Source organism: Thalassophryne amazonica, chromosome 21 (assembly GCF_902500255.1).
Source record: "Thalassophryne amazonica chromosome 21, fThaAma1.1, whole genome shotgun sequence".
Lineage (NCBI taxonomy): Eukaryota > Metazoa > Chordata > Actinopteri > Batrachoidiformes > Batrachoididae > Thalassophryne > Thalassophryne amazonica.
Window position 1 is genome coordinate 38,789,861 of NC_047123.1, and position 27,913 is coordinate 38,817,773.

Below are 27,913 nucleotides of genomic sequence, written 5' to 3' on the forward strand. Positions count from 1 at the left end.
ATCTGACACGGAACACAAACAGAAAATTTATTCACGCAGTAAATGCGTATTAGCTTTGGATGTGTCATGCATCTTTGGAACAAAACAGGATGAATCTATAAAATTTGTCTTTTTGGCATGGGTTAAAGAAAGAAGATATTTCTAAGAACATATTTTGAGAATTCAATACAAAAATAATACAAGTCCTCTTAATCTTCCTGGGAGATTCTGAGGTGTTCCCAAAATAATCCCTCCAGTGTGTCCTGGGTCTTTCCCGGGGTCTCCACCCAGATGGACCTGCCTGGAAAACCTCCTGAACGGAGACGACCAGGGCGCATCATCACCAGATACCCGAACAAACTCAGGTGGCTCCTTTCAAGGCGAAGAAGCAGCGACTCTACTCAGAGTCCCTCCCGGCTAGTCGAGCTTCTCACCCTGTCCAGGACTGTAAGACCAGATACCTGATGGAGGAATCTCTTTTCTTCATTTGTATTGGTCACTAAGGTTACACCCTACCATTGTCAAGTGCTTTGGGGGCAACTTGTGTTGTGATTTGGCCCAATACAAACAGTGCATACAGCAATATGTATCAAATCACGACAGACCGGCTGACATCTAGCAGTTTTCCTTGACAAATGATTTAAAAGATAAATCGATTACCATAAGAACATTTTGCTGTTAATCAACCATTCAGATGCAAATTTTTTGATCACCTGAATTAGTTTTGACTTCAATTTGATATAAACGCGCTCCTGTTGTCAAAGTTAACAAAAAAGATTTGAAAAATAATTATTTAAAACAACTTGTTTTTAATAAATTGTATAATAAACACTTGACTAAATTGGACGGCAAAACCCCTCAAAATGGACACAGCTGATTAAAAATAAATTTCCTCAGACCATTATTTTCTACTAATCGATGAAAACAGAACGGTGCATAGCTAAGCTAAATGCTAAAGTAACCATAAACTCTGCATAGTGCGGATATAAGGGTTAATTACAAAAGCCGGTATTTATTACCATTTCTAATGTTCACATCTCAACTGTTTAAAAAAAAAAACTGTTTTTGTGAAGAAAGCATCTGTGACAACAAGCTAACCGGTTAGCTAGCAGCTAGTTCTGTTACTTACCGAGCAGTTCTCACACTGTGTGTGGAAAAATATGGCTTTACACGATATTATTTTAAAACCATTCAGTAAAAATCTGAAGAAAATAATTGTTTAATCTCAAATCCACAAAAACAAATTCTGAAGCTTTAAACAACTTCCGCCCAAAGAACGCTTTTCAGAATAAAGCTCGACATTTCCTTTGGCTATTCGTACGTAGCGCAGCCTTGTTACGGGTTAAGGTTAGCGGTTGTAGTTAACGTAGTTTGGAATCTACGAGTACGTAGCCTTATGCTCACGTGACCTATGTTGACCAATGAGTGATGCAACGCAGCAGACGCCGCATCACTGCCTTTTATTAATGGCAGTTGAGCAAAACAGTTAACTGGTGTAATCCCGCCACCTACTGACCGGGAGGATAAAACTAAGCAGACAAAAAGTTATTCCAAATACTATTCATAACCAAAACCATTACATTTTAGAACGATTACAATCGAGGATATCAAAGGAGGGTCTCGGCTCACTTTGGAAATTTTTGTTTTGTTTTGGGTTTGGTTTCTTTCGGGGGGGGGGGGGGGGGGGGGGTTGCTCCAACCATGATCCAATTTTTGAGGTTAAAACTGATTTATTTTGACAGAAAGCTCCTATAGCTTCAAGATTTGGTGCAGAAACCAGAATGGAGTCACATTCCCTGTTGATGGAAATGTTTGATTGGTGAATAAAAAGATATACGTATATATATATATAAACACCAATAACAAGAGGGCTTGAAGATTGTTAATGTTCTCTGTCACTGTAAAATAATGAGGATTATGAGACCAACTAATAGAAACGTGTTTTGGTGTGTAATAAACACAGAATCATCATGTAGATGGGGTAATCAATATTTTAATATTCTTTTAAATTTACGTATGAAACGCTTCATAAAACAAACATTTTTCCCCGAATTGTTGGATGGAGGCATCTTGTTGATCAATTCTTTTCAACCGGAATTAAACCACTTTAAAACACTGCAAATAAAATGTTTTTTCCGTTTCCTCCCATAATAAAACTTTCCATTTTTAATGACAAAACATATTTCCATTAAGACAAGCTATTTGTGTAAAGAGAACAGACACGTCACCAGAAGATCATCTGCTCAAATTCAGTACAAACTCTGAGAAAACATCACTGTGCTTTGAAAGTATTCTGGGGACACAAACAAACATCACATGGAACAAAAAAGGTGGATGTGAAAACAAGTCCCTGGAAAAACAAGCCAAATATGACAAATGAAGCCACCGTAAACACAAATCATCACCGCTGATGCTCCTCCATCCACAAATTATTTTCATTCTTATTCGAATACAGCACTTTTGTGTTCCAAGTATTTCTTTTCACAAAATAAAATTAAGCAAAAATCTCAAATTCGGTGGATTTATTTTAAAGACACAACCATAAATTGTTTTTTCTTCAAAAAATTCTTTAAAAGGTTTTAATTATAACAATTTTTAAATTGTGCCGAAACATGTCATTGGTTAGTTATTAATTAAACAAAAACCCTTCAGATACTGATGGGCTCACAGAAGTTACACACTGATGTTGATCATTTTTTTAAATAATTTTCTCAGTGGATCTTCACAGACTGTTCAAGCTGCTCACACACAGTTACTCTCACGATATTTTCACTTGAGTTTTTGAACCAGCGGAGGCGCCAACACTGATGTAGGACGCCAGTTTTGGTGGCAGCTGGTTGTGAAGGTGTGTTCATGTTACTGTGCAAAACATGGATCCACTGTGACCATTTGTTACGGACACGACATGGCAAGCCCTGAAAACTTTCACTGAACCAGTTGGAATTTTTTTTTTTTTTTTTTTTGAGCACAAGCACTGACTTCAGAGACATGACCAAACTGAAAATGGAGCCGTCATTCAGAAATTATGCAATTATGAAACATTAGCTTCTCGTGAGTATTGTGCAGTGCACGCTCGCCATCCGACCCAACAGAACCAAAAACAAATCAATGCAGTCATGTGGACGTGAACAGCTGTCTTCACAGGAGGCTGCAATCATCTGGAGTGTCTCGTGGTCTCATGCAGTGTGGCACCACCAACAGGTCCAGCACCACTTAGCCGAGTGGACGTCAAGTCAACATCGCTTCAAAACACTAAGAACGACTGCTCACCACAGTGGGGCTGACACCATTAAACATGGGTGTGGCTGGGGCACAGTCAAGGGTCTAAGGATTTGGGAAAACCCACTCTCAGCTTGCAGTGGCCAACGCCACATGAGAAGTGTCCAAAGTGAATGCCGCTAAAATATTAGCTCATCACGCCACATAATCAGTGTTTAAGATGCGACTCTACTCAAGCACACATAGTTTTCATTTGTCAGTTACAAGACAATAATGGATAATGCAAAAAAAAAAATAAAATAAATAAATCCTTTCTTGGAATTTGTCTTCTGGGTAGCAACCATGCTAGCTGACCAGCAAACTAGCCTAGCCTATCATGATTCTGGCTCTCCAATCTAGCTATCATAAAAATAACTTGTATAGCAGTTTCATTTCTGAAATAACATGAACACACCTGAGACTTTTCAAGTTAGTTCACCGAGGCCTCGGGAAGCTTCACAGTCTCCAATTGGTCTCTCCATTTTCTACCAACTGACAGAAGAACTTTGTCACCAGCTGTCTGCTTGTAGTTTCTGTTCATGGCTGTTAGCTTTGTTCAGGACCTGAGCCATTCTGAAAGGAGACCAGCTCAAATCTGGAAGCTGGTGAGTTGATCAAAGTGGCAGGTCAAGCTTTGGAACATTGAGGCATCTGTTCCCTGCCCTTTCTCTGAGTGCAAAACAGTAAAAAGTCTTTCAGCGGACACTGCAGGAGCTGTAGCAAAGTGCCTCAGTTCACAGGGGACTTTCTGAAAATAGTTCAGTAACAAAACTAGAATCTCAGTTAAAATGAAGATGGAAAATAACTGGACACAAATATATGCTTACAGTATATTATGTACATTTACAGGAGCTCTTAAAAATTAACACAAGGCTGCCTTTTTAGAAGAGATCACAGAAAAAAGTGCCTTTCATCTTCAACACTCGGACTGAGTCACTGACCGAGATGAAGCTCCATGCAGTTATGTTTTAAATGCAACAAGGATTGGCTCAACAATCTCAGGTCAGATTTGAACCGTCATTTATCAACACACAGCCAGCGAACATCTGACCCTTTCAGACAATTGGTTGCCAGCAAGTCGACAAATTTTACTAAGTAAGCTCAAGTAACATTTCTGTCAAAACTCCTTCATGATTCATGTCAGTGTGGATGCAGATGTGGACATGACATCAGCATAAACGCAGTTTAAGTTCAAACACCTGGACTTAAGCTAGTTACATTGAGATACTGCTTTTGCCGAAAAAATTTTTTCCATACATACATACATACACACACACATATATATATATGTGTGTGTGTCTGTGTGTATGTGAATTTTGGGGGAATAAAAGAGTAAATGGACTGCATTTTTAACAGTGCTTTTCCATCTGCAACAGACAAAAAGCTTTACAAATAATGCCTCACATTCACCTCGATGTGAGACATTATGTGTACTAGCTGAGTCTGTGTATGGGACAAATTGACTGTTTTAAAAATATTTTTGGGGTATTTTACTTTAAACGGTAAACGACTACTCAATAATGTAAATGATCCTACATTGTAATTTGAACAGAGTCATGAAGGAACTTTGCTGCAGACATCTTTCAAAGTCTAAATACAATCATGACAACATAATTCCTGCAATGTTCCACTTTACATGTCCAAAAAGGGTTTTACGTTTGTGGTACTGAAGGCAGTGACCGTTTCACCAAAACATGGATGCAGGCAGCACCTTGTCCTGCCTACAGAATATTTAATGACAATTAATTAAAAACTACATTCTATTGCAGTGTGTTAAAGGGGTGAACTCGGTTTACTTCAATGGTAATTTTCAGATTCTTGGTGTCAGATGTTCCTCAGCTGACAGGTACACTGGCTCCACTGAGGTCATGACTCAACTTGGACCTTCAGAAGTGACTTTAAATGAACAGTCATTTGCTCTTGGCTTTGGTTGCTCCAAGGATGGCAGGTATCGCCGACCCAGTGGCTGGGGGGTTTCGGTAAAACACTGGGTGAGGGTGGCTCACTGAACTTGGCTCCAGCGTACACCTTCTCAGCATCTTTGAGGTATTCAGGCACCGCTTTGGCCTGAACCTTTGCTAGCTTCACACTGTTGCAGGGGTAGAGGGGTATCTTCTGTTGGGAGGAGGAACGTCTGCTGTGGCTGCTGTGATCTTTTGATCTTACAGCATGAGCAGCACCAGGCTTGCCCAAGCTGCTCCGATGCATCACATTTTGAGTGAATTGCTCGTGTCTGGCCAGTATGCGGGCAGGTGGACATCCTGGTTGCCCCACCCCTCGATCCAGTCTGCTGGATCTGTTGGATTTCAGCAGCTGGGTAACAGAAACAAACAAAGATTATTATTGGTTCTTCTGACATTTTAGCCACCAAGCTTTCATTTTTTCACACTTCTCCATGGTATGGTACCAGCTTGACTATACCAGCCATTTTTGGTTTCCATTGGCCAAACCCTGTATCCTGTAGTGTCTTGTTTTTGGGAAGAGCTCCACTACAGTTCCATCGAGCTAAGGTAATAGCAAAACATGGACGGTCCTTGATAAACCCGTCACTTTTTAAGTACTGTCCAGTAAGTCATGCTGTCTGCACTGTTTTAGAACACAAAGACTGAATTATTCCCTGATTAGTGTGTGTAGCATTCATCTTCATATTAAAGATGACCTCACTGCCCTTTGACAAGTTTGCAGTACAACAAACGGAAAAAGGAAGCACCTGGTACCAAAAGTGAGGAGTCGAGCTGAGCTGCTGCCATGCAAAAGAACCATCTGTACTTCACAGTCCTATCAGGTACTCTCCAATAGGAACGACTTTTGATTTATTCAACTCCAATAAAAAACATCTTTCATCATTTTGTATTTTATACAAGAGGACACTAAATAAATAATAGTGTTCAGTGAAGGACAAAATAATTCAATGGGACTTCAAAAGCTGTTAATACGTTTTGAAACTGGTTACAACTTATTTAAACTTGGTTTTATTTACGGTTGGTTTGGTTCTAGTTATTTAAACTTGGTTTTAGTTATGGCTCTTACTTGCAGTTTTCCTCACTCCCTGGGAGCATTTCTCCCTCACAGGAAAGCTGCTATCGATATGTTTGCAGCTGAGTATTTCCTCACCTCTTTCTTGGCTCCTTGTCTGTGGTGGTGCAGGCTGAACACGGCCCCGGAGGGCAGCTCGCTCCCGAGCTGCGGAGCTCCGCCGCTGTTGTTATTGACGTCACACAGGAGCACAGTCGGCCTGTTTCGGGCTCCTTTCACTTTCCGGCCTCCTTTCTTCAGCCCATCGCCGGTTCCGATCACCGGGTTGTTGTTCTCCGCGTTCCGGACGCTGACTTTGTCTCCGTGCCCCGCTGATCCGTCCAACATGTCCGACTCGGAGGAAACATCGACGGCGCAAACAAAAAGCTAACGACCGCTAAGCTACTTACAAACTCCACCGCCACGCAAATTTAAGCCGATAAACTCAATTTACCGTCTGGAAAATGTAAACAAACGAACGAGTAACGTGATAACTGTTCGTTTCAGAAGATACTGTGAGTGAAAAGGAGGAATTCTTTTTGTTTTTGTTGATGAAAATTGGGATGTGGCGCATCAACACAAAGCTGCTTCTTCTTCTGTCGAGTTTATTGGCGGTTTGCAAATCGACGCGGTGCATTACCGCCACCCACTGTTTGGGTGTGGAGCATTGATTGACATGCCTCCAAATTGCTGGTGCAAGTGTAGAAAAAGTAATCCCTGAAGTGTTCAACTGGTCTGTCGTAGCACTCATGCTAGTTCTATCCTAGATTTGATGTGGAATGTTTTTGGCAAAGTCTTTTTGTATTCCACTCTACCTTGGAAAAGCCTCTCCAATCACAGCCGCTGAAGCCTCTAACTCCAGCTGCAACATCAGATTTCTCATGTCATCTTGGTGGCTCCCCTCACTTGTCTTTTATGCATCCTTTGGATGGATTTACCAAAGTGCACTGCGTAATTCTTAATTGCACAGCAATTGTAATTTCTTAATTGCGACAATATAACTCTTTTGACCCAATTTGGTCCAAACTTGGTAGAATGTGAGAGGCTCAACCAAGGACAAAGTGACGTGATTATGATCAAAACTAATGGAAAGTCAAGGTCACAGGCCAAGGTCAAAATGTGGGCCTAGTGCTCCTATCTTTGAGGTGACTTCAAGGAACCAGTTAAAGCAGCCACACATGGCTCATATGAAACAAATCTGAACTCACATCACCTTTCCAGCAGTCATGACCCCAAGGCTGAAAACCTAGAGTGAAAAGGTCAACTCAAGATCATCAGTGTTTAACAGTTTGAAGTCAATATGGATTAAACATGGTGTTGTGGATAAAGTCAATCAGATTTAGAACCAGATTGTTTGGTATCAGTGAATCAGAATTCATTCATTTGTATGACTTCTTTATTTTTATGAACATATTAAAAACATGTACGTTATAGGCACTGTACAGCTACATCTTCATTCTTCACACCAGAGCCTCCAACTTGTTCCGGAAACACAGTTATATTTTCACACTGAACAGAAGTCAGAAATTCAAATATTAACTAATAAACATATTTAACAATTGTGGAAAGCACCAGAACCCCCGCGGGGGGGGGGGGGGGTTCATTTCCATTCTACAATTTGTGAATTAAAAACTGCACATGAAAATAATTATGGGTTTACAGATTTTTGATCAAGAAGTTACAATAAAACAAAACCACAAACTGCAAATAAATTGGTAGAAATATGATGTTCTGCAGATATTTGATTTATCCAAAGGTCTTTAAAGCTATAGTGTGCAGGATTTAGTGCCATCTAGGGGTGACACTGCAGAATACATTATGTCATCACTGGTCATGTTTTTGCTCTTTGGTGACAGTGATTCATCCTCCGTTGTGATACGCAATGTGTTTGAGCCTCTAGTTCACAAAAACAAACTTTCACATCCTTGTTAGCCTTCATTAGCATCCAGTAGACAGCGTACAGTGGAGCAACCACTGGCTCCTCTTCTTGCTCCCCACCCCCACCCACCTGCCAGTCTTCTGGCTAATCTGTAAACTAGAAAAGGCAGAGCAAGTATTTCCATTTTGGATTTTGGGCAACTGTTTGAATGCGGTGGTGCAATATGGCAGCCTCCATGAGGGGGCACTCCCATGTAAATATGAATTTCTCATTCTAAGATGAAAACACACAGATTAATTGCTGCAGGTCATTTATACACTAACGAGCAGATGGTTTTGAAAGCTACATATGTTCTATTTATGCTAATGAAATCCTGCAGACTGTAGCTTTAAATTTGTGGTAATTTAAAAGTCTAGTTTGTAAAGCCTTTGTAAAGACAGAACAGCGACACCACACTGTTACCCGACAGCTGGAAAAAACCTTCACATTCATCAGTTTGACCTGCAGCTTCAGAATCATTAATTTATCCGAAAAGCAGCGTTTGAGTAAGAGAGCGAACGCCGTGACCTTTAACCTCAGGAGAAAATAACAGCGTGATGCCGAGCTTCCGTAGCTTCCTGCTTTATGATCAGAGGCAGAACACAGAGTTCACGGTGACCTTTGAACTTCCAAATACAAGGGTGATTCTTTAACTACGGGCACTACTGGCATTGTAAATGTAATTTCCACCACACCATTGCCTTACAATATAAAGCGCCTTGGGGCAACTGTTTGTTGTGATTTGGCGCTATATACATGTGCTCTGATGTCACTGTTTATCTCCATAGAAACTACCCAAACAGTCTTTCATACAAACTGTTTAAAGGGACATTACAGTGTTGTGGTGGAAATTATGGCAACAGTGTGGGACAACTACATTTTGTTTAAAAAAAATCACAACAGTTGTATGACATTGAATACCCCAATTATGTTTTGATTATTTTACTGATATTTTATTCAGAGATATTTTAAAACATTAGAAAAAACTTTTCTTTACCATTCATTTTTATCATTGAAGATCAAAAGTCTGGGTGTGGGACAAGCACAAAACGGCAATATTTGCATATAATGATGCTGAAAAAGTCATCATAGACTACTAGAACAAATTTCTTAACACTTTCATTGTAAAGATAACTATAAAAGTGTGACATTTCCCCTTTTTTCTGTTTTTCATACAATATGATCAAAGGACATAATAAGTGCCCGTAGTCTAAGAATCACCCACAAACACAAGACAGTGCATTCATTTATCTAATCAAGATCAAGTGAAGAATATGTCAGGAGGACACAACAGGTCGGTCTGAGTCGAAAACAAACAGACAAACAATATGCACATTCAACATAAACCTCTCGGTATCATCCCCCGAACATAGCATAGTGTCTTTGTTGCTGTATCCGGAGAAACCTGAAGAGACATGCGGCGTCCTGCAGCCATCCGCGTCTCAGGGCTGTGGCTCGGCCTCAGGATCAGCGTAGATGTAGCTCCCGACGCCGCCGGTGTTGACACCTAAGAGACGACACAACGGCAGACGTTAAAGCTGAAACCTCGATGAAGACGAATCACTAAATCCACCCCAACCTGTTACTGACTGGGAGGGGCTTCGTTTGTAAAACACTGTGACGGATTCATACGAAACAAATATGTATGAAAAATCAGACTGATAAAACCATTCATACGCACGCCTGCAAGCAAAATCGTCACACCCCGCCCTCGACACGCCCACATTTAACCACAAACACCTCACGAACATTCAAAACACCCACACGAAGCCTGAATCGTGAAATTATCACAGCAGCCGAGTGGAAGAATAGGCGCTTTGTCATTTCAGCAGAGGGATGACAAAAAAATACCATTAATGCAGCAAGTGGCAACACTAGGTGGCGACAGTGAGCCCAGGAGCAGTTTTGAACCCAAGCTTTTGTAATGACTTTTGTTCACTGCGTATTTCTGCTTCATTGTAACATCACATTTACTTACAGACAAAGAACAAACTTTAAGAAGCTTTAACAAGCTCACCACAAGAACCAGCATAAAATTTTCCAAGTAAGAGAAAAAAAATGACAACTACTTAATTATTAAAATCAAACCTCTCCGAATAATACTTGAGAGAAAATAATGTGGGATCATGTTTTATATAAATTGGCAGAAAGGAAACCATGTATTTCATGCCAGCAGCAACAGACAGAACCTTAACTGTTCAAGTGATGGTGATAATCCAGATGTGTCCATTTATATATTTGTTATTCTGCAGCTGCAGTGCACTGGTGGAATGTTAACCATGTGGTTTAGATCTGAGTCAGCTTAGTTGGGCTGGAGATCAGATCAGATTTATGACCACATAATGTGATTTTAAATAAAATTAGCACATTTGGACAATAAAAATCAAATCTGTGACATATGGAGGAGGAAAAAAAGTAAATGCCGAGGTTGGGCTGACCCCAGCAGCTCATATGAACGTGACGTCCTACCTTTGGGTCCAAACAACACGGCGTAGCACGGTTTGTGACAGTACGGCAGTCCGTCGTGCTGCAAAGACAAAACAAAAACTGTCTCAGTCACCTGCTTCATACAAAACTAAAACTGTGATTTCATGCAGAGTCACTAAACCAGATTCGAGGCTGCGACCTGAACCCGAACCGGAGAATCGGAGTGTAATTCAGAGCAGAGTCTGGTCAATTTTCCAGCTTCCAGGTCATCATGCACAGAATACGACAAAAACACGCCTGTGAGAGAATTACTCAAATTAGATTTTTCAGAATAAGCAAAAGTAAAAATATCGGATTACTGAAAAACGGACTTTACTTTTACCATGTTCGAAGTAACCTGTGACGAGCTGCAGCAGCGCCACACACAGGCACATTAATGTCATTACAGGAGGTCACCTGAACCAACACGTCACACTTTAATGGGCTCTAAAGTAAGTGACTGGACCAAAAAGTTACAACATGCAGCTTGATTGAAGAGCTCCACGGCGCCCCCTGTGGCTCACCTCTGCATGGCTGCCAGGGGCCAGCGTCTTACTGCATCGCTCGCAGCGCAGGCAGGGCCGGTGCCAGTTCTTCCCCAGAGACGACACCTTCTCAGCTGTGTGCACACACACACACACACGGTTACCATAGTAACTGCCCACATCAGGCCTGATGCATTTCAGCATTCACAAAGGTACAAATTATGAATACATGGCTCTTCTTACCAAAATAGACCGTTTTGCTGCACCCGGGGCAGATGTCTGATCCTCCACAGAACGAGAAGCTGGCAGCTGGAAAACAAACCGCATGGTTGGCGCCCAGATGTGGGTCATGCATTTTTACTGATTTATTTAAAGCAGCAGCCGCTCATGTGTGGGATTAAAGGACCTGAGGATAATCACGGAGTAGACACAGAATTTATTTTCAGTGGGTTTTTTTGTTAGGTTTTTTTTTTGCTTGTCTCATTTCTCACCCTTCACGGGGCCCCTCACGGGGGCTTTTCTCTCCTCCTCTGGCTTGGAATTCGTTTCCATGGAAACAGCAGCTGGGGCTTCATTAGCAGGAGCATTGTAGACGTAGGAACCGGCTCCACCGATGTTCACCCCTAAAACACGTGCAAGAGGCTGAGCTTCAAATCCAGACGACCCAACTGTTCTCTTTTAAAAAGAAGAAAGTTCACCTTTAGGTCCAAAGAGGGCAGCGTAGCATGGCCTGTGACAATACGGCTTCCCGTCATGCTGCAACACACACACACACACAAAATTTATCCAGCAGTGATGAATCCACATGAAACATTTGACCAACACCAAAGTGTACACGGTTCATCACCAGCTGGTTTTATATCAGCAACAAATATAAACCATCTGAAGGTTTCTCCTCTAGGTGGTCTTACCTCAGCGTGACCTCCCGGGGTCAGCGTCTTACTGCAGCGCTCACATTTCAGGCAGAACTTGTGCCAGTCCTTCCCTAAAGATGTCACCTTCTCCGCTGTGGGAAAAAGGACTGTTTTCACTGCTTTATGACATCATAGCTAAATAAAAGAATTCACGCTTCTTTGTTATGGTGATCAAAGTGAAAAATCTCGTGAGAAACATAACAGATTAAACAGGTGAGATCTTCAAAAGGAGACGACTGTGGGAAGCCACCAAGACAAAGGGGCGTGTCCAAAAAGGCCAGTCCATTATTTTATGTTTTCTATTTTATTGGATTTAAATTATAATGTACAGATTCTTTTTCACTTGGAGATTAAAGAATGTTTTATTTTTGTTTTTTCTTTGATGGCATAAAAACTGAAACATAAACAGCTCAGAGTGCGAGAGTGTGTTTTATAGGCCCAGTTATCAGCACAATTAGCGGCTTTAAGCCACGACCACTTCTCAAGATAACTCACACACTGTGCGTGCGAGTGTGTGTGCGTGTGTGGGAGGCAGCGGTTCAGTCTCTGTTCCTAAAATATCCTGGCAGATACTCTGAGCTCCTGATACGACGTCCTGAGTGTTTGGACTCAGCGACCAGCCTGGACTGTGTGACAGGAAGTCGCCTCAGCAAACAACAGAGGTCTTTGAAGGTGTGGAACAAACAAAAACCAGGAGAGAATTCCCCACAAACTCAAGGTCCAAAACTTCAAATGGAGCACAAATACAAGACCAGAGTTCAGCCACGCCCAAAGCCTGGACAGGAAGTGGTCCCAAAGCCTGGACAGGAAGTGGTCCCAAAGCCTGGACAGGAAGTGGTCCCAAAGCCTGGACAGGAAGTGGTCCCAAAGCCTGGACAGGAAGTGGTCCCAAAGCCTGGACAGGAAGTGGTCGGAAACTGACTCCAGTGTGACGTCACAAATTTATATTTTGTGACTTCTGTGAGCCCCACCATTCTAACTCCTGAGCTAATGTGGAGGATCAGTGAGGCTGGGGAGGTTGTTAGTTCACGTAGCTGCAACCGAGTTGAATGTATTTTTACAATCCAGGCTTATTTTAAACCTTACTGTAAAATCACGCTGATTTGTTTTGTAACAGTTCAAACTTCACGACAGCAGAATTCTATAAAATGTAACACAGCGAGCTAACTTTTTGAATCATCACCTAAATGGTCCAAAGTATCAAAGTCTCAATGCAAATTCTGAGAAGATTTCAGAAAATTACAATGAAATAAAGTGAAATTTTGCAGCCAAAAAGTCTAAACCAGTTGGTTTTATATTCAGCCTTTGGAACAAAGCTTTATGACAATTTTTCTATTCATTTATTATATTATTGTATGAATTCATTTATTATTTATTAATTTTTGGATTTGTTGGTAACACACTGTTTCTGATAGTGGAAAAAGTTCTAACAATTTTAAAAAGGTTTGAAACCATTGAGAACTGGTTTTAATTGTTCTGTTCCAGAGTAGAACATTTGAAATGTATTTTTACCTCTAATCAGGAGGTTTCAGGTTCTCACCTGCGTTTGTTTGTTTGTTTGTTTGTTTGTTTGCAGGATAACTCAAAAAGTAAATTTCAGTGAAATTTGCTGAGCAGATCAATGACCTTTAACTCGAAAACTGAACCACTTGAAATCAGGTGATTCAGTTTTACATGTGATCTGAAATACATTCTGGAACTGAGGTCCAGAAGAATATTTGGCACATTTGCAACATTTTGTTCACACAGTTGTCAGTATGTTTGGGGAGCAGATGGATAAAGTCAGAGAAAATGGGGGATTTTATTTTGAAATTTGATCTGGAACTTATTCTAGAACCAGAAGCAGTTTTCAGTCCCTTCGACTTTAAACTGATTTCTCACTTCAGTCGACTGTAAATTAGCAGGAAAATCAACCTCATTTCATTGATTAATCCGGTTTAAATGAGGTGCGATTCTGAATCCGTTTTGAGCCATAATGTGATTTAGAACCGGTTCAGCAAAGAGATTTAACCTGCCGAAAGATAAACTGGTCTGGACAACGATTTGAAAACGTTTTATTTTAAATATTTCGATGAGATCGGGCAAAAAAAAACCAACAAAATTGAAGAAACCGTCATTAATTAAACTGACGACAGACTGAACATAAGAACCCGGATTCAGTCAGGATCCACGTAAAGACACGTGACAGAAAATACAGAAATACCGGAGATCAATAAATGTGAGAATTAACGGCGCGGGTCAGAAAAACGGAGACTTACCGAAAAACACCGTCCGGTCACATTTCGGACACTTTGAGGACATGATCCGTGTGTTCTGGACGGAACCCCGGGACCGGGTTCAGAACGCCCTCGGAAAAAGAAAAATCAAAAGATGAAGATGAAGAAGATGATGAAGATGATGACGGCAGCGAACGAGATTCTACCCTTTTCGGAGTTGCCAGATCTCGCGAGAAAAACAAGCAGCCACACCTGAGAAGACGAACCTAAAAGAAGCAAAAGTACAGTGAATTGCATTTGGACTCAATTACCTTAAAACACAGATTCCAAGAAGATCCTTAGGTTAAAAAAAAAAAGTGTTTATGGAAATGTTGGAGATCTGAATCTGGTTCAAAGTATTGTTTTTTTTTTTTCTTCTGCTTTGTTTTCTTTTGATCCTGTTCCATTATCACTTTGTGATGTCACCAATATCTCAATTTTTCTGAATTCTGAACGGGAGGTACAGTAGTAATCCTCACAGTGTGCCGTTTATTTTTTATTGGTCTGCTTGTGTAATATGTGAAGGGCGCCAGTTCAGGATCAGGTCTGGGAGCATCCAATACACTGAGAACAATCCAGGATCCAGGATAACAGACACCAAGGAGACACCTGGTGTCCAAATAAAGAGAATTAAACTGAACTGGTTCTTCCACATCTAACTGACAGTCAAGTGCAAACTGGGCGTGTTCTGGGCCTGCTCCAGTGGCAGGGTTCCTAAACCCCGAGGTCCCTGTGTGATGGACCATCCACACAGAAACGAGCCACAACACGTTTACGTGATGTCCAGCCGTTTGAAAGCGATCCCTTGTATGTGGCAGAGAGCAGCGGTTCACCAAATCAAAATCAACATGGAACTGCTGATATTTATTTATTCTTATTTTACTTTTACTTTTGTTTTTTGCTCTTGCGCTTGATGAATATTGGAGTAGTTAACGCGCTTGTTAACTAGCTTACAAATAAACCCTCAACTATGAGGCTCATTAAAGTAGTCAGTGACACAAACCTGAGTAATGACTGATCAGATGAAAAGCTAGTTAATACTATCCACATGTAAATGACACAATCAAATAAGCACTATATTCTTTAGGGGACCCCCCCCCCAAAAAAAATAAATAAATAAATAAAAATAATATTATCAGCATTTCTTTAAAGTCCAGATTCACTGACAAAACCTGGCAACACGGTCCATAACACCACCAACACAATGACGTCATTTCACCTGTCCTACACAGACATAAAACATCAAATCAATTGATTTGCTGACTCAGTGATAAATACAGTCTTAAAAATATGTGAAATGACACCCCCCCCCCAACATCAAAGACATGCAGGTTTTAGGTGGACTGGAAACTTTAAATTGTCCGTAGGTGTGACTGTGTTTGTCTGTCTGTCTGTGTGTGTCCCTGACACAGACTGGTGTCCTGTCCAGGGTGCCCCCCCCCCCCCCCCACGTGACTGCTGGGATAGGCTCCACCTCCCAGGGTGACCCTTAATTGAAAATGGATGGATGGATTACAAGAAGTGTTAAATGATGACAAGGACATGATATAAAGTTTTAAAAAATAGTAATTTACGCTGCAAATACTTTATAAAAGTCATCAAAGTGAAAACATGATGAATCCTGAACGTCTGTACGACAGGACGCTGCTGAGGCCTTCAGAGGGGCGTGTCTGTGTGCATTATGAATGAGGTCCCACGCACGCACACGAGGTCACACGAGGTCACACTGCATGACCTTTTGTACAAAAGTTCTAAACACTTACAAACATAAGCATGCACAGGGTTCAAAGGTAACAAGTACAGGTCCACTAAACAGAACCCATGTTGGCCGTCACGGTGCAGGAGGAACAGCGGCGCCTGGTAACCACCACATCTCAGCTTTGGAAACAAAAGTAACCAAAGAGCTTCTTTCAAGATACATGTAACCTAAAAACCAAACACACAGAGAGGAGGAGGAGACGGAGCAGAGCCTTTAGAGGAGCCGCACCAACACCACAGTGGGTTAGCGGTTAGCACTGCTGCGCTTCCCACCCTTCCTGTGTGGCGTTTGCATGTTCTCCCCGTGTCTGTGTGGGTTTCCTCCCACAGTCAAAAACCTGCTTATTTAGGGTCTGCTCCTTTCTCTGCCCATGAGCAAGGCAGCGTCAGGGGCCCCTGGGCGCCGGACTGTGGCTGCCCACTGCCCCTAGTGGTGGTTACATGAATGTGAAGCATCACTGTAAAGTGCCCTGACGGTGCGCTTCGGACAGAAAAACCCGACTGAAATGCAGAATGTTCACTTTGAGCAGGTGATGTGGTAAAACTCCTTATTTTCAGGGCTGTGATTTACAGTCAGCAAAGAACTGAGCCGCCGGGTCCTGGAGGAGTTTCAGTTGTTCAGGAGGCTGAACAGAACAAACTGTCCACAGCACTGTGACCTTCAAGGACAAGGCAAAGATAACTTATCTGTCCTTGCAGTTTGCTATGTCTGAGTGGCTCTGCTGCTGCTGAAAACAAAGCATTCCACCACATCAGGCGTCATCTTCTACACACCTCTGACACGGACACACAACGTCGGCGCACGCTTTGCCTTCGAGTCACACTCATGTCAGATCTTCTTCTCCAGTCCAGTTCCCTGTCCTTGTTGGGTCTTCTGGTGGTCCTACTGATCATCTTTTCCATTTCCTATGCCTTCAAATCCCAGACAGATGGGACAGGTCCACCGGGACCCAGACCACTTCCTGTGCTCGGGAACCTGCTGCAACTGGATCTGAAGAGACCCTACAACACCTACATGAAGGTGAGATGTTTTGAGGTTTTTGGTCAGTTTGAGTCCATTTTGTCCAGAAGGTGACAGCTGAATTGTGTCCTCAGCTTTGGAAGACGTATGGCTCCGTGTTCACGGTCTACTTTGGACCCAGGAAAGTGGTGGTTCTGGCAGGATACAAGACAGTGAAAGAGGCTCTCGTCAACTATGCTGAGGAGTTTGGACAGAGAGATCCTTTCATAATACTGGGTGAAATTAGTCAAGAACACGGTAAGAAAGAAATCAACCTTTTCACAGTTAACATTTGACTAAATGTTGAAAGTTTATTTCAGTGTCTTGGACTCAGGTGTTACGTGGTCTAATGGGGCCTCTTGGAAGGAGATGAGACGGTTTTCACTGACCAACCTGAAAGACTTTGGGATGGGGAGGAAGGTGTGTGAGGAGAACATCATTGAGGAATGTCATCACCTCATTGGAGTGCTGAAGAAACTTAAAGGTAAAAGTTTGATTTCAAGCAAATGCATGAAGACGGAAACAAAATGTGACTGTTTTGATTTTCTTTGGATGCAGGAGAAGCTTTTGACACGAGCCAACCACTAAGTTACGCCGTCTCCAACATCATCTGCTCCATAGTGTACGGCAGCAGGTTTGAATACGACAATCCAGAGTTTACGTCTCTGGTGAACGGAACGACCAGAGTACTTCAACTCGTGGGCTCTCCTGGAGCCAGGGTACTGTATGTGTGATACTACGTATGATACTTTATGTGTGATACTACGTGTGATACTGTATGTATGATACTACGTGTGTGATACTGTATGTGTGATACTACATATGATACTGTATGTATGATACTACGTGTGTGATACTACGTGTGATACTACATGTGTGATACTGTATGTGTGATACTACATGTGTGATACTGTATGTGTGATACTACGTGTGTGATACTACGTATGATACTGTATGTGTGATACTGTATGTGTGATACTACGTATGATACTGTATGTATGATACTACGTGTGTGATACTGTATGTGTGATACTACATGTGTGATACTACATATGATACTGTATGTATGATACTACGTGTGTGATACTACGTGTGATACTGTATGTGTGATACTGTGTGTGATACTGTATGTGTGATACTACGTGTGTGATACTACGTATGATACTGTATGTGTGATACTGTATGCGTGATACTGTGTGTGATGCTATATGTGTTTGTACTTTTGATGGTTCAGTACAGTGACTTAAACACAGCCGCTGCAGAAATTACAGTCATCAAAGCTGAGGATTTCTTGGATCATCTCATAAAAATGTCGTTCACACCTGTAAATTGTGTTTGTCAGGAGAAACTTTGTCCTTCTGGCAAACTTTCACATCTTAAAACTCAAGAAACGTAAAAACTCAGAATCTAAATTTTTATACATTAATATCTGGAAGTCAAAACTCCGCGTTCCAAAAATCATGTATTTATGACATTTTTAAATAGCTTTGCTAAATTTTGCATTTCAAGCAAGAAATGTAGCAGAAATGCTCACATCACCCACTAGAGGGCAACAAAAGCTGCTCAAACCTGCAGCAAGGTCTCCACTGTTTCTTCATTTCAGAAGTTAATTTTTGGTTAAAATAAGACAAAAAAAAATCAACTTACAGTTGTGTCCTTGAACCTATGGACAACTTACTTATATTAAGTGTTCATGTTTTAAAAACACGTGTGTAAATGTGTATGTGACCTTTCAGGTGTACAGTGTTTTACCCTGGATTGGAAAATGGTTTTCTGACGTGAAGGAACTCTTTAAACTGGCTGCTTCCAACAAGAAACAAAGTTTAAAGTTCATCAACTGCCTCAAGGAAACTCTGAATCCAAAGATCTGCAGAGGTTTTGTCGATGCCTTTCTGGTTCACAAGCAAAACCTGGAGGTTGGTAAACCCATCGTCTTTAAAAAGTGACATCACGGTACACTGGATTTTTTTTTTTTTGAACGCTCTAACACATCGTCCAACATCCTCACTTTATACATTCACCAGCTCCTCAAAGTACTCCCTCCATCAGCACATTTCCATCTGCATTCTTCAACATTCTAACACATGGTAAATCCCGTCCATTATGGCCCCCGTGTGGGGACCTCAACTTGAGGGGACACAAAGGTGATTGGGGGTGTTGCAGCCACTTCTCCTGGTGTCTTTGGTACCTGGTTGGGGCCATGGTCAATGCCTTAACTGAGACCACCCGCATTAATTGTTATAATGGGTTAGTAACCAATTAAATCAGTTTCTGTTCTAGAATGGCATTCTTTCTACGTATCAGTCAGGCTTTAGGAAAAAGCACAGTACCGTCACAGTGGAGCAGGTTCAGTCATTCAAGTACCTCGGAACAGAGATCGACACCGGCCTGTCCTTTGTAACACACAGTGACACTGTAAAAAAACACAACAGCATCTCCACCTGCTGAGGAAACTGAGGACTCTCCACATCAGCAAGGACATTTTAACTCTGGTCTCTAAATCCCTCATTGAATCACTTCTTATTTTCAATATCTCATCCTGGTACAATTTCCTCACTATCAAAGAAATCAGCTTCTTCGCACTATCAGTCATGCAAGCAAAATAACTGGCTCACCCCAAACCCCCCTGTCTGAACTGTACAGTTGCTAGGGGATCAGGAAAGCCACCCTGATCACTGAGGACCCCTCACACCCCCTCACACCCCTGATCACTGAGGACCCCTCACACCCCCTCACACCCCTGATCACTGAGGACCCCTCACACCCCCGATCACTGAGGACCCCTCACATCCCCTCACACCCCTGATCACTGAGGACCCCTGATCACTGAGGACCCCTCACACCCCCTCACACCCCTGATCACTGAGGACCCCTCACACCCCCTCACACCCCTGATCACTGAGGACCCCTCACACCCCCGATCACTGAGGACCCCTCACATCCCCTCACACCCCTGATCACTGAGGACCCCTGATCACTGAGGACCCCTCACACCCCCTCACACCCCTGATCACTGAGGACCCCTCACACCCCCTCACACCCCTCACACCCCTGATCACTGAGGACCCCTCACACCCCTGATCACTGAGGACCCCTCACACCCCCTCACACCCTGATCACTGAGGACCCCTCACACCCCCTCACACCCCTGATCACTGAGGACCCCTCACACCCTCTCACACCCCTGATCACCGAGGACCCCTCACACCCCCTCACACCCCTGATCACTGAGGACCCCTCACACCCCCTCACACCCCTGATCACCGAGGACCCCTCACACCCCCTCACACCCTGATCACTGAGGACCCCTCACACCCCCTCACACCCCTGATCACTGAGGACCCCTGATCACTGAGGACCCCTCACACCCCCTCCACCACCCTGATCACTGAGGACCCCTCACACCCCCTCACACCCCTGATCACTGAGGACCCCTCACACCCCCTCACACCCCTGATCACTGAGGACCCCTCACACCCCCTCACACCCCTGATCACTGAGGACCCCTCACACCCCCTCACACCCCCTCACAACCCTGATCACTGAGGACCCCTCACACCCCTGAACACTGAGGACCCCTCACACCCCCTCCCCCCCCTGATCACTGAGGACCCCTCACACCCCCTCACACCCTGATCACTGAGGACCCCTCACACCCCTGATCACTGAGGACCCCTCACACCCCTGATCACTGAGGACCCCTCACACCCCCTCACACCCTGATCACTGAGGACCCCTCACACACCCTGATCACTGAGGACCCCTCACACCCCCTCACACCCCTGATCACTGAGGACCCCTCACACCCTCTCACACCCCTGATCACCGAGGACCCCTCACACCCCCTCACACCCCTGATCACTGAGGACCCCTCACACCCCCTCACACCCCTGATCACCGAGGACCCCTCACACCCCCTCACACCCTGATCACTGAGGACCCCTCACACCACCCTCACACCCCTGATCACTGAGGACCCCTGATCACTGAGGACCCCTCACACCCCCTCCACCACCCTGATCACTGAGGACCCTCACACCCCCTCACACCCCTGATCACTGAGGACCCCTCACACCCCCTCACACCCCTGATCACTGAGGACCCCTCACACCCCCTCACACCCCCTCACACCCCTGATCACTGAGGACCCCTCACACCCCTGAACACTGAGGACCCCTCACACCCCCTCACACCCCTGATCACTGAGGACCCCTCACACCCCCTCACACCCTGATCACTGAGGACCCCTCACACCCCTGATCACTGAGGACCCCTCACACCCCTGATCACTGAGGACCCCTCACACCCCCTCACACCCCTGATCACTGAGGACCCCTCACACCCCCTCACACCCCTGATCACTGAGGACCCCTCACACCCCCTCACACCCTGATCACTGAGGACCCCTCACACCCCCTCACACCCCTGATCACTGAGGACCCCTCACACCCTCTCACACCCCTGATCACCGAGGACCCCTCACACCCCCTCACACCCCTGATCACTGAGGACCCCTCACACCCCCTCACACCCCTGATCACCGAGGACCCCTCACACCCCCTCACACCCTGATCACTGAGGACCCCTCACACCCCCTCACACCCCTGATCACTGAGGACCCCCTGATCACTGAGGACCCCTCACACCCCCTCCACCACCCTGATCACTGAGGACCCCTCACACCCCTCACACCCCTGATCACTGAGGACCCCTGATCACTGAGGACCCCCTCACACCCCTCCACCACCCTGATCACTGAGGACCCCTGATCACTGAGGACCCCTCACACCCCCTCCACCACCCTGATCACTGAGGACCCCTGATCACTGAGGACCCCTCGCACCCCCTCACACCCCTGATCACTGAGGACCCCTCACACCCCCTCCACCACTCCTTCCAGTTACTGCCATCAGGCAGGCGGTACAGAGTTCCCCTGGCCTGCAAAAATATTTATAAGAAATCTTTCATCCCCTCCGCTGTAGTAGCCCTTAATAAGACCAGATAGACACTTGTGCTATCAATTGTGTTGTCAAACAAGCAATCAATTTTTTTTTTTTTTGTGAAGTTTTGTGTGAGTATTTTGTGTTTTATGAGCCAGTTGTTGAAGAAGAATTTCTCTGACCTTTGTGGGACAGACAGTAAAGTTTATTCTAGTCTATTCTACTCTGAAAGTGGTAAATGACATCTTGGTAGCACTTGATAAGAAACAGCACCGTGTGTTGTTTTTACAGATTTGTCTATGGCATTCAATATGGTTGATCACAATGTTTTAAAGATTAGACTTTTTCAGTCAGGACTCTGAGTGTCTTAGTGACAGACCTCAGTGCATTTCTCATGATGGTCTGTGTTATGAATTTGTATCAGTCTCTAAGGGTGTACCACAGGGTTCTATTTTAGGTCCCCTTTTATTTACCCGATGTATAAATAACCTGGGTCAAAATGTGTCTGATGCTAATGTTCATGTCTATGCAGATGATACAGTCATTTACTATTGTGCATCTACTCTTGCCCCGGCCATTGAGCACCTGCAAGATGCTTTTAATGTTATTCAGGACACCCCAACTTCAGCTAAAGCTTGTTCTTAATGATGAAAGGACCAAACTTATGATCTTTAGTAACTCAAAGTTTAGAGCAAACATCCCTGTTGTGGTCACCCTGGACGGAAGGATCATAGTATACAAATGAGTTCAATGCTATGAATATTTTATGAGGTGAAAGCTGGAACATACCATTTAATGAGGCAAAGCCGAGTTGAATGGTTTGTTTCAGCTTTCACCAAATATAATTTTCCATTGAAAGAATGTAAAAACAGTCATTATTTGTTTTATATAACGGCTAAAATAGATCCTTGTCATTTTATTTTATTAATTTATAAACAACAGAAAAGGGACTTACATTTTGGTGTTCCACTGCTGCTATAGTCCAAATTGTGACGTGTAGTCAAGTGATGCTGTGCACTGACTTTGGACTTCCATAAAAAAAAAAAGACTTTGTGTAGTTCCTCAGTCCAGCCAAAGATCATGTCAGCTTTTCATCTGAACAGCTCTTCATGCATCCAGACGGCTTACAGCGGAGTGGATTGTGTGTATGTGTGTATGCATGTGCACCCAGAGTGCAATGGTACCAAACATATGGAACAAAATTTGCACTCTAAATGGAACCAAACTGCACTCTAAATGCAATGCAACACAAATGGGACGAATAATCCATGTGACATCATGTGACACACAAAGCACCAATCAAATGACAAGGATCCACTCAGCCGTTATATAAACATAAATAATAACTGAACTTGGAACAGTTTTGTTACAAGCATGAGATATTCTTCTATTGAAGCATGTGTTAATTTTACACACTCCACCCAAAAAATAATAGAAATTTATGTTTGCACTAGTTAAAGAATTATTTTATTTCCCTGTAACTAGCCAATTTACCTCACAATGTCTCAAATAATTTACTATTACTATTAGTATTACTATTATCACTAGTAGTAGTAGTAGTAGTAGTGCATCTCTCTGACAAAGTCCAGTTCATGCCATTTAGCAGTGTGTAAAATCGTAATTTTAAAAAGCCTGACAATTTCTCTGACCATTTTGAGTACAAATTTATGGTGAAATTAGATCTTGTGTTTGTTAAGACTGAATTATTGCAATATAAGCAAACCAACTTCTCAAGTGTCATAGCAAGAAGGCAAACAAACCACCACTTCAGTGCACTAATTCCATCCCCTTCCATTAGAGCAGGGGTGCCCAACCTTTTCTGAACCAAGATCTACTTTTAAAGTTGACAGTGTATCAAAATCGACCGAGCCATATCAAACGTCTTTTGTTGTTGTTTTCGTTGTTGTTGTATTTTTGTGTTTTTGGGTTTTTTTTTTGCTTTAGTTTTCTTAAGTCTGGTACTTATGGGGGATTGTGAATGGTAAATGGGCTGCATTTATATAGCGTTTCCATCTGCATCAGATGCTCAAAGTGCTTTACAATAATGCCTCACATTCACCCCGATGTGAGGCTGCTGCCATACAAGGTGCTCACTACACACAGGGAGCAACTAGGGGATTTTGAGGACCTTGCCCAAGGGCATAATCATCAAAATTAAAAGAAATAAACATTTGAAATATATCAGTCTGTGTGTAATGAATGAATATAATATATAAGTTTCACTTTTTGAATGGAATTACTGAAATAAATCAACTTTTTCATGATATTCTAATTATATGACCAACACCTGCACAGTTGCAAAGACAGAGGTGGGAAACTGACCGTCCACACTGACAGTGTGGACGGTCAGGTGGGAATTTGCCAGTGACATTTTGCTGTGTGACGTTTTGCTTAAGTGATTATGGCCACAGTGCCCCCCCCCACATAAACATTCTTTTTTGTGAAATAAAAGGTGCAGCAAATCTCTGCTGCAGTAGTAAAAGTTGTGCCTGTTTTTTTAATAGTATGAGCCAATCGTGGCCGACTCTGGAAGGACAGACAAACAAACAACGAAGCTGCTTTCCACTAAAGTTTTCTGTCATTTGGCTTTTGTGTTCTTGCAGAAGTCTGGGATGACCAACAGTCACTACCACCAAGAAAACCTGCTGATGACGGTCTCTAATATATTTGGTGGCGCCACCGACACGACGTCTGCTACCCTCAGATGGGCTCTGATACTGATGGCCAAACATCCAAAAATACAGGGTACGACAGCAAGAGGTCGACTCCACGACCCGAGACAAACACAAAACTAACCAAACACTCTGACCTCAGCTCCTGCCTGCAACCCTACAGATAAGATCAAGATATACACCTGGTCTCTTTGTCCTCACCTGATTTTGCAGACCAGGTCCAGGAAGAGCTGGCCAGGGTGGTGGGACATCACCAGATACAGTTCCAGGACAGGAAGCAGCTTCCGTTCACCTACGCGGTTATCCATGAGATCCAGAGACTGGCCAACGTCAGCCCCTGGGCCGTTCCTCACAGAACCAGCAGGGACGTGACCTTCCAGGGTCACTTCATTAAGAAGGTCAGATCATCACACGCACACATTTTTCCATCTGAACTCGAGATCTCCGGAGACAATCCAGGACAACACATGACCCTGTTTTTAGACCCTCAGGCATCCAGAACATTTTTCAAACCTGCCTCAGACTTTAGACCAACTCATACCATCCAAACTGGAAGTTCTTCATCCAAACACAATCCTAAAATTGGCACGATGTGGAAAATGGAAACATGAACCCCAGATATGTTAAGGTCCAAGATACATATGTATGTAGGAGACTAGTGAGGGAAGCCACCAAGACAGCTCTGAAGGTGTTACAGGCTTCTAGAAACTGGAATGTTAGTCTGTTGCATCACCAGTTACACACCTTCATGATAATATGGTACAGAGGAGGATTTTTTTTAAGAACATGTCAAATTTCAGCTGCAGTTTGCCAGAAGGCACATGGAAAATCAGAACCGAGAAGTGATGTTTGACAATCCTCCACTCCAACATGAATCTGCAAATGGGGACGCACATGTTGCACCACTTCCAGTTTCTCCACTTGCATCCACAGAAGTTGTTTGGGAGTATCGGTGGCTTCCCTCACTGGTCTCCTTCCAGCATGGCCACTCAGTTCTTAAGAACTGCCTACATGACACAGATTTACCACACAGTACCATCCTGTTCATCTTTCTTAATGACTGATGGAAATAACTCAAATCTTCTGGCTGACAGCAAGACTTCTTTGGACTGTAGGACCTCCCTGTAGCTCTTCTGGAACATTGAACTGTAGCACTGCAGTTCAATGGGAGGTGACAGTCTAGTAGGGGAGGTGGTGGTCTAGTGGCTTGAGACCAGAAGATCCTCAGTTCAAATCCCAGCCTGACTGGAAAATCACTAAGGGCCCTTGGGCAAAGTCCTTAATCCCCTAGTTGCTCCTGGTGTGTAGTGAGCACTTTGTATGGCAGCATCCTGACATTGGGGTGAATGTGAGTCATTATTGTAAAGCACTTTGAGAGTCTGATGCAGATGGAAAACTGTGATATAAATGCAGTCCATTTACCATTTACTGCATGAAGATATGTTTTCAGACAAAGTTACTCTGCATGACAGCCTGCCATTTTTGTTGAATTATAGTTTCACCTCAGTAAGGTCTTGCTGGTGCTGCTGTGGACCATTGAGGTTTTGGGGTGGTGAGGCACTATAGGACTTGGGGCTGTTGTCCAGCCTGGGGTCCAAACACACACCAGAGTTTGATGCCAGGTAGAAAATGTGTCTGATGGAGGCCCGGAATCCAACCAGCCTCACAAGCACAGGCCACGTGTAACCACGGCACACCAGGACCACCACGTCCAGCTTCTTCACTGAATAAACTGCATGTTTTAGAATGAGGTTTGAGATAATTTATTCCCTCACTCCACACTTTGGTGTGCTGCAGGGTACCACAGTGTTCCCTTTCTTGATGTCAGTCTTGAATGATGAGACCGAGTGGGAGTGTCCACACAGCTTTAACCCCGCCCACTTCCTGGACAAAGATGGCAAATTTGTCAAGCGAGACGCCTTCATGCCTTTTTCTGCAGGTTGGTCTATCCTGATGTTACTTTCTCCAGATGATCAGATTGTTTGCAGATGATATTTTGACTTCCTTCTCTCGTGCAGGACGGAGGAGTTGTATTGGCCAGAGTCTGGCAAGAATGGAGCTCTTCATGTTCTTCTCCACCCTCCTCCAGCACTTCAGATTCATTCCTCCACCCAGAGTGTCAGAGGATGACCTGAGTCTGACCCCCCGCGTGGGCTCAGCCATCCACCCGTCACCTCATAAGCTTTGTGCCATCTCCCGGTGTGTGGGGGGGGGCGTCCAGTGTTACGGCGGCACATCTGTCAGAGAATTGAGTCCATGAGATTGTGCAACGTTCTGCATCGGGCTGGAAGATGTTCTGTCCAGACTCGTGATGTCTATCAGAGTACAATTTATTTTGTGTGTGAATTTAAAAAAGTAAATCAAAAACTCTGAATCTAATCACAACCTCTGATGGAACTCGACCAATTGTTTTGCTGCAGAAATCAGACCTAATCAAACCATCAAATCATGTTGCTTTCATAATTCAGACTTATCATTTTTGATGACAGTTTTCATAACTTTACAAAGATAATCAAAGTGCAGCTGTGAGAACACACAGGACGGACTCATTGTTTTGGGTTTGTTTTGTGTGCTTTAGAAACAGATGTATAAATCAAATATGAACATGTGATCTGTTTTATGACATTACCAAGTTTAATGTCAACATGTCACCAAGATACAACTGCAGAACCATCCTGAGTCTTGTTTGGCTGATCTGCAAATGTGTGGAGCATTATGAAGCGCAAAATACGACAACGGAGACCCCGGAATGTTGAACAACTGAAGTCGTACATCAAGCAAGAATGGGAAAGAATTCCACCTACAAAGCTTCAACAATTAGTGTCCTCAGTTCCCAAATGCTTATTGAGTGTTGTTAGAAGGAAAGGTGATGTAACACAGTGGGAAACATACCACTGTCCCAGCTTTTTAGAAACCTGTTGCAGGCATCCATTTCAAAATGAGCAAATATTTGCACAAAAACAATAAAGTTTATCAGTTTTAACATTAAATATCTTGTCTTTGTGGTGTATTCAATTGAATATAGGTTGAAGAGGATTTGAAAATCATTGGATTCTGTTTTTATTTACATTTTACACAACGTCCCAACTTCATTGGAATTGGGGTTGTAAATGTGAGGCATCATTATAAAGCACTTTGAGCCTCTGCTGGATGGATAAACACTACAGATATGAAGTCCTCCTCCTCCTTCAATCACAAGAACAGACAAGCAGCTGCCAACTCCACAACCTCTCACTCCTCAGTTATTGCCTTG

The 27,913-nt window shown here is 43.4% G+C and overlaps 3 protein-coding genes across 3 annotated transcripts; 1 reads left to right on the top strand and 2 right to left on the bottom strand.

Annotated features, from left to right (window-relative positions):
* Nucleotides 1–1,953: 1,953 nt before the first annotated feature.
* Nucleotides 1,954–6,852, bottom strand: LOC117503162. Its single transcript, XM_034162348.1, has 2 exons — nt 6,352–6,852; nt 1,954–5,550 (listed from the first exon to the last, which is right to left on the bottom strand). The coding sequence occupies exons 1-2, from the start codon at nt 6,598–6,600 to the stop codon at nt 5,104–5,106; spliced, it is 696 nt and encodes a 231-aa protein (XP_034018239.1). The 5' UTR covers nt 6,601–6,852; the 3' UTR covers nt 1,954–5,103.
* A 2,547-nt stretch (nt 6,853–9,399) lies between these two features.
* On the bottom strand, nt 9,400–14,464 carry LOC117503195 (cysteine-rich protein 2-like). The gene is made up of 8 exons (XM_034162395.1): nt 14,294–14,464; nt 12,033–12,127; nt 11,820–11,877; nt 11,613–11,744; nt 11,365–11,430; nt 11,161–11,255; nt 10,640–10,697; nt 9,400–9,677 (listed from the first exon to the last, which is right to left on the bottom strand). The coding sequence occupies exons 1-8, from the start codon at nt 14,334–14,336 to the stop codon at nt 9,613–9,615; spliced, it is 612 nt and encodes a 203-aa protein (XP_034018286.1). The 5' UTR covers nt 14,337–14,464; the 3' UTR covers nt 9,400–9,612.
* Nucleotides 14,465–16,841: 2,377 nt separating this feature from the next.
* On the top strand, nt 16,842–27,108 carry LOC117503196 (cytochrome P450 2K4-like). Its single transcript, XM_034162396.1, has 9 exons — nt 16,842–17,069; nt 17,144–17,306; nt 17,383–17,532; nt 17,607–17,767; nt 18,785–18,964; nt 24,592–24,733; nt 24,874–25,058; nt 26,458–26,599; nt 26,679–27,108. The coding sequence occupies exons 1-9, from the start codon at nt 16,875–16,877 to the stop codon at nt 26,918–26,920; spliced, it is 1,560 nt and encodes a 519-aa protein (XP_034018287.1). The 5' UTR covers nt 16,842–16,874; the 3' UTR covers nt 26,921–27,108.
* The last annotated feature ends 805 nt before the right edge of the window (nt 27,109–27,913 follow it).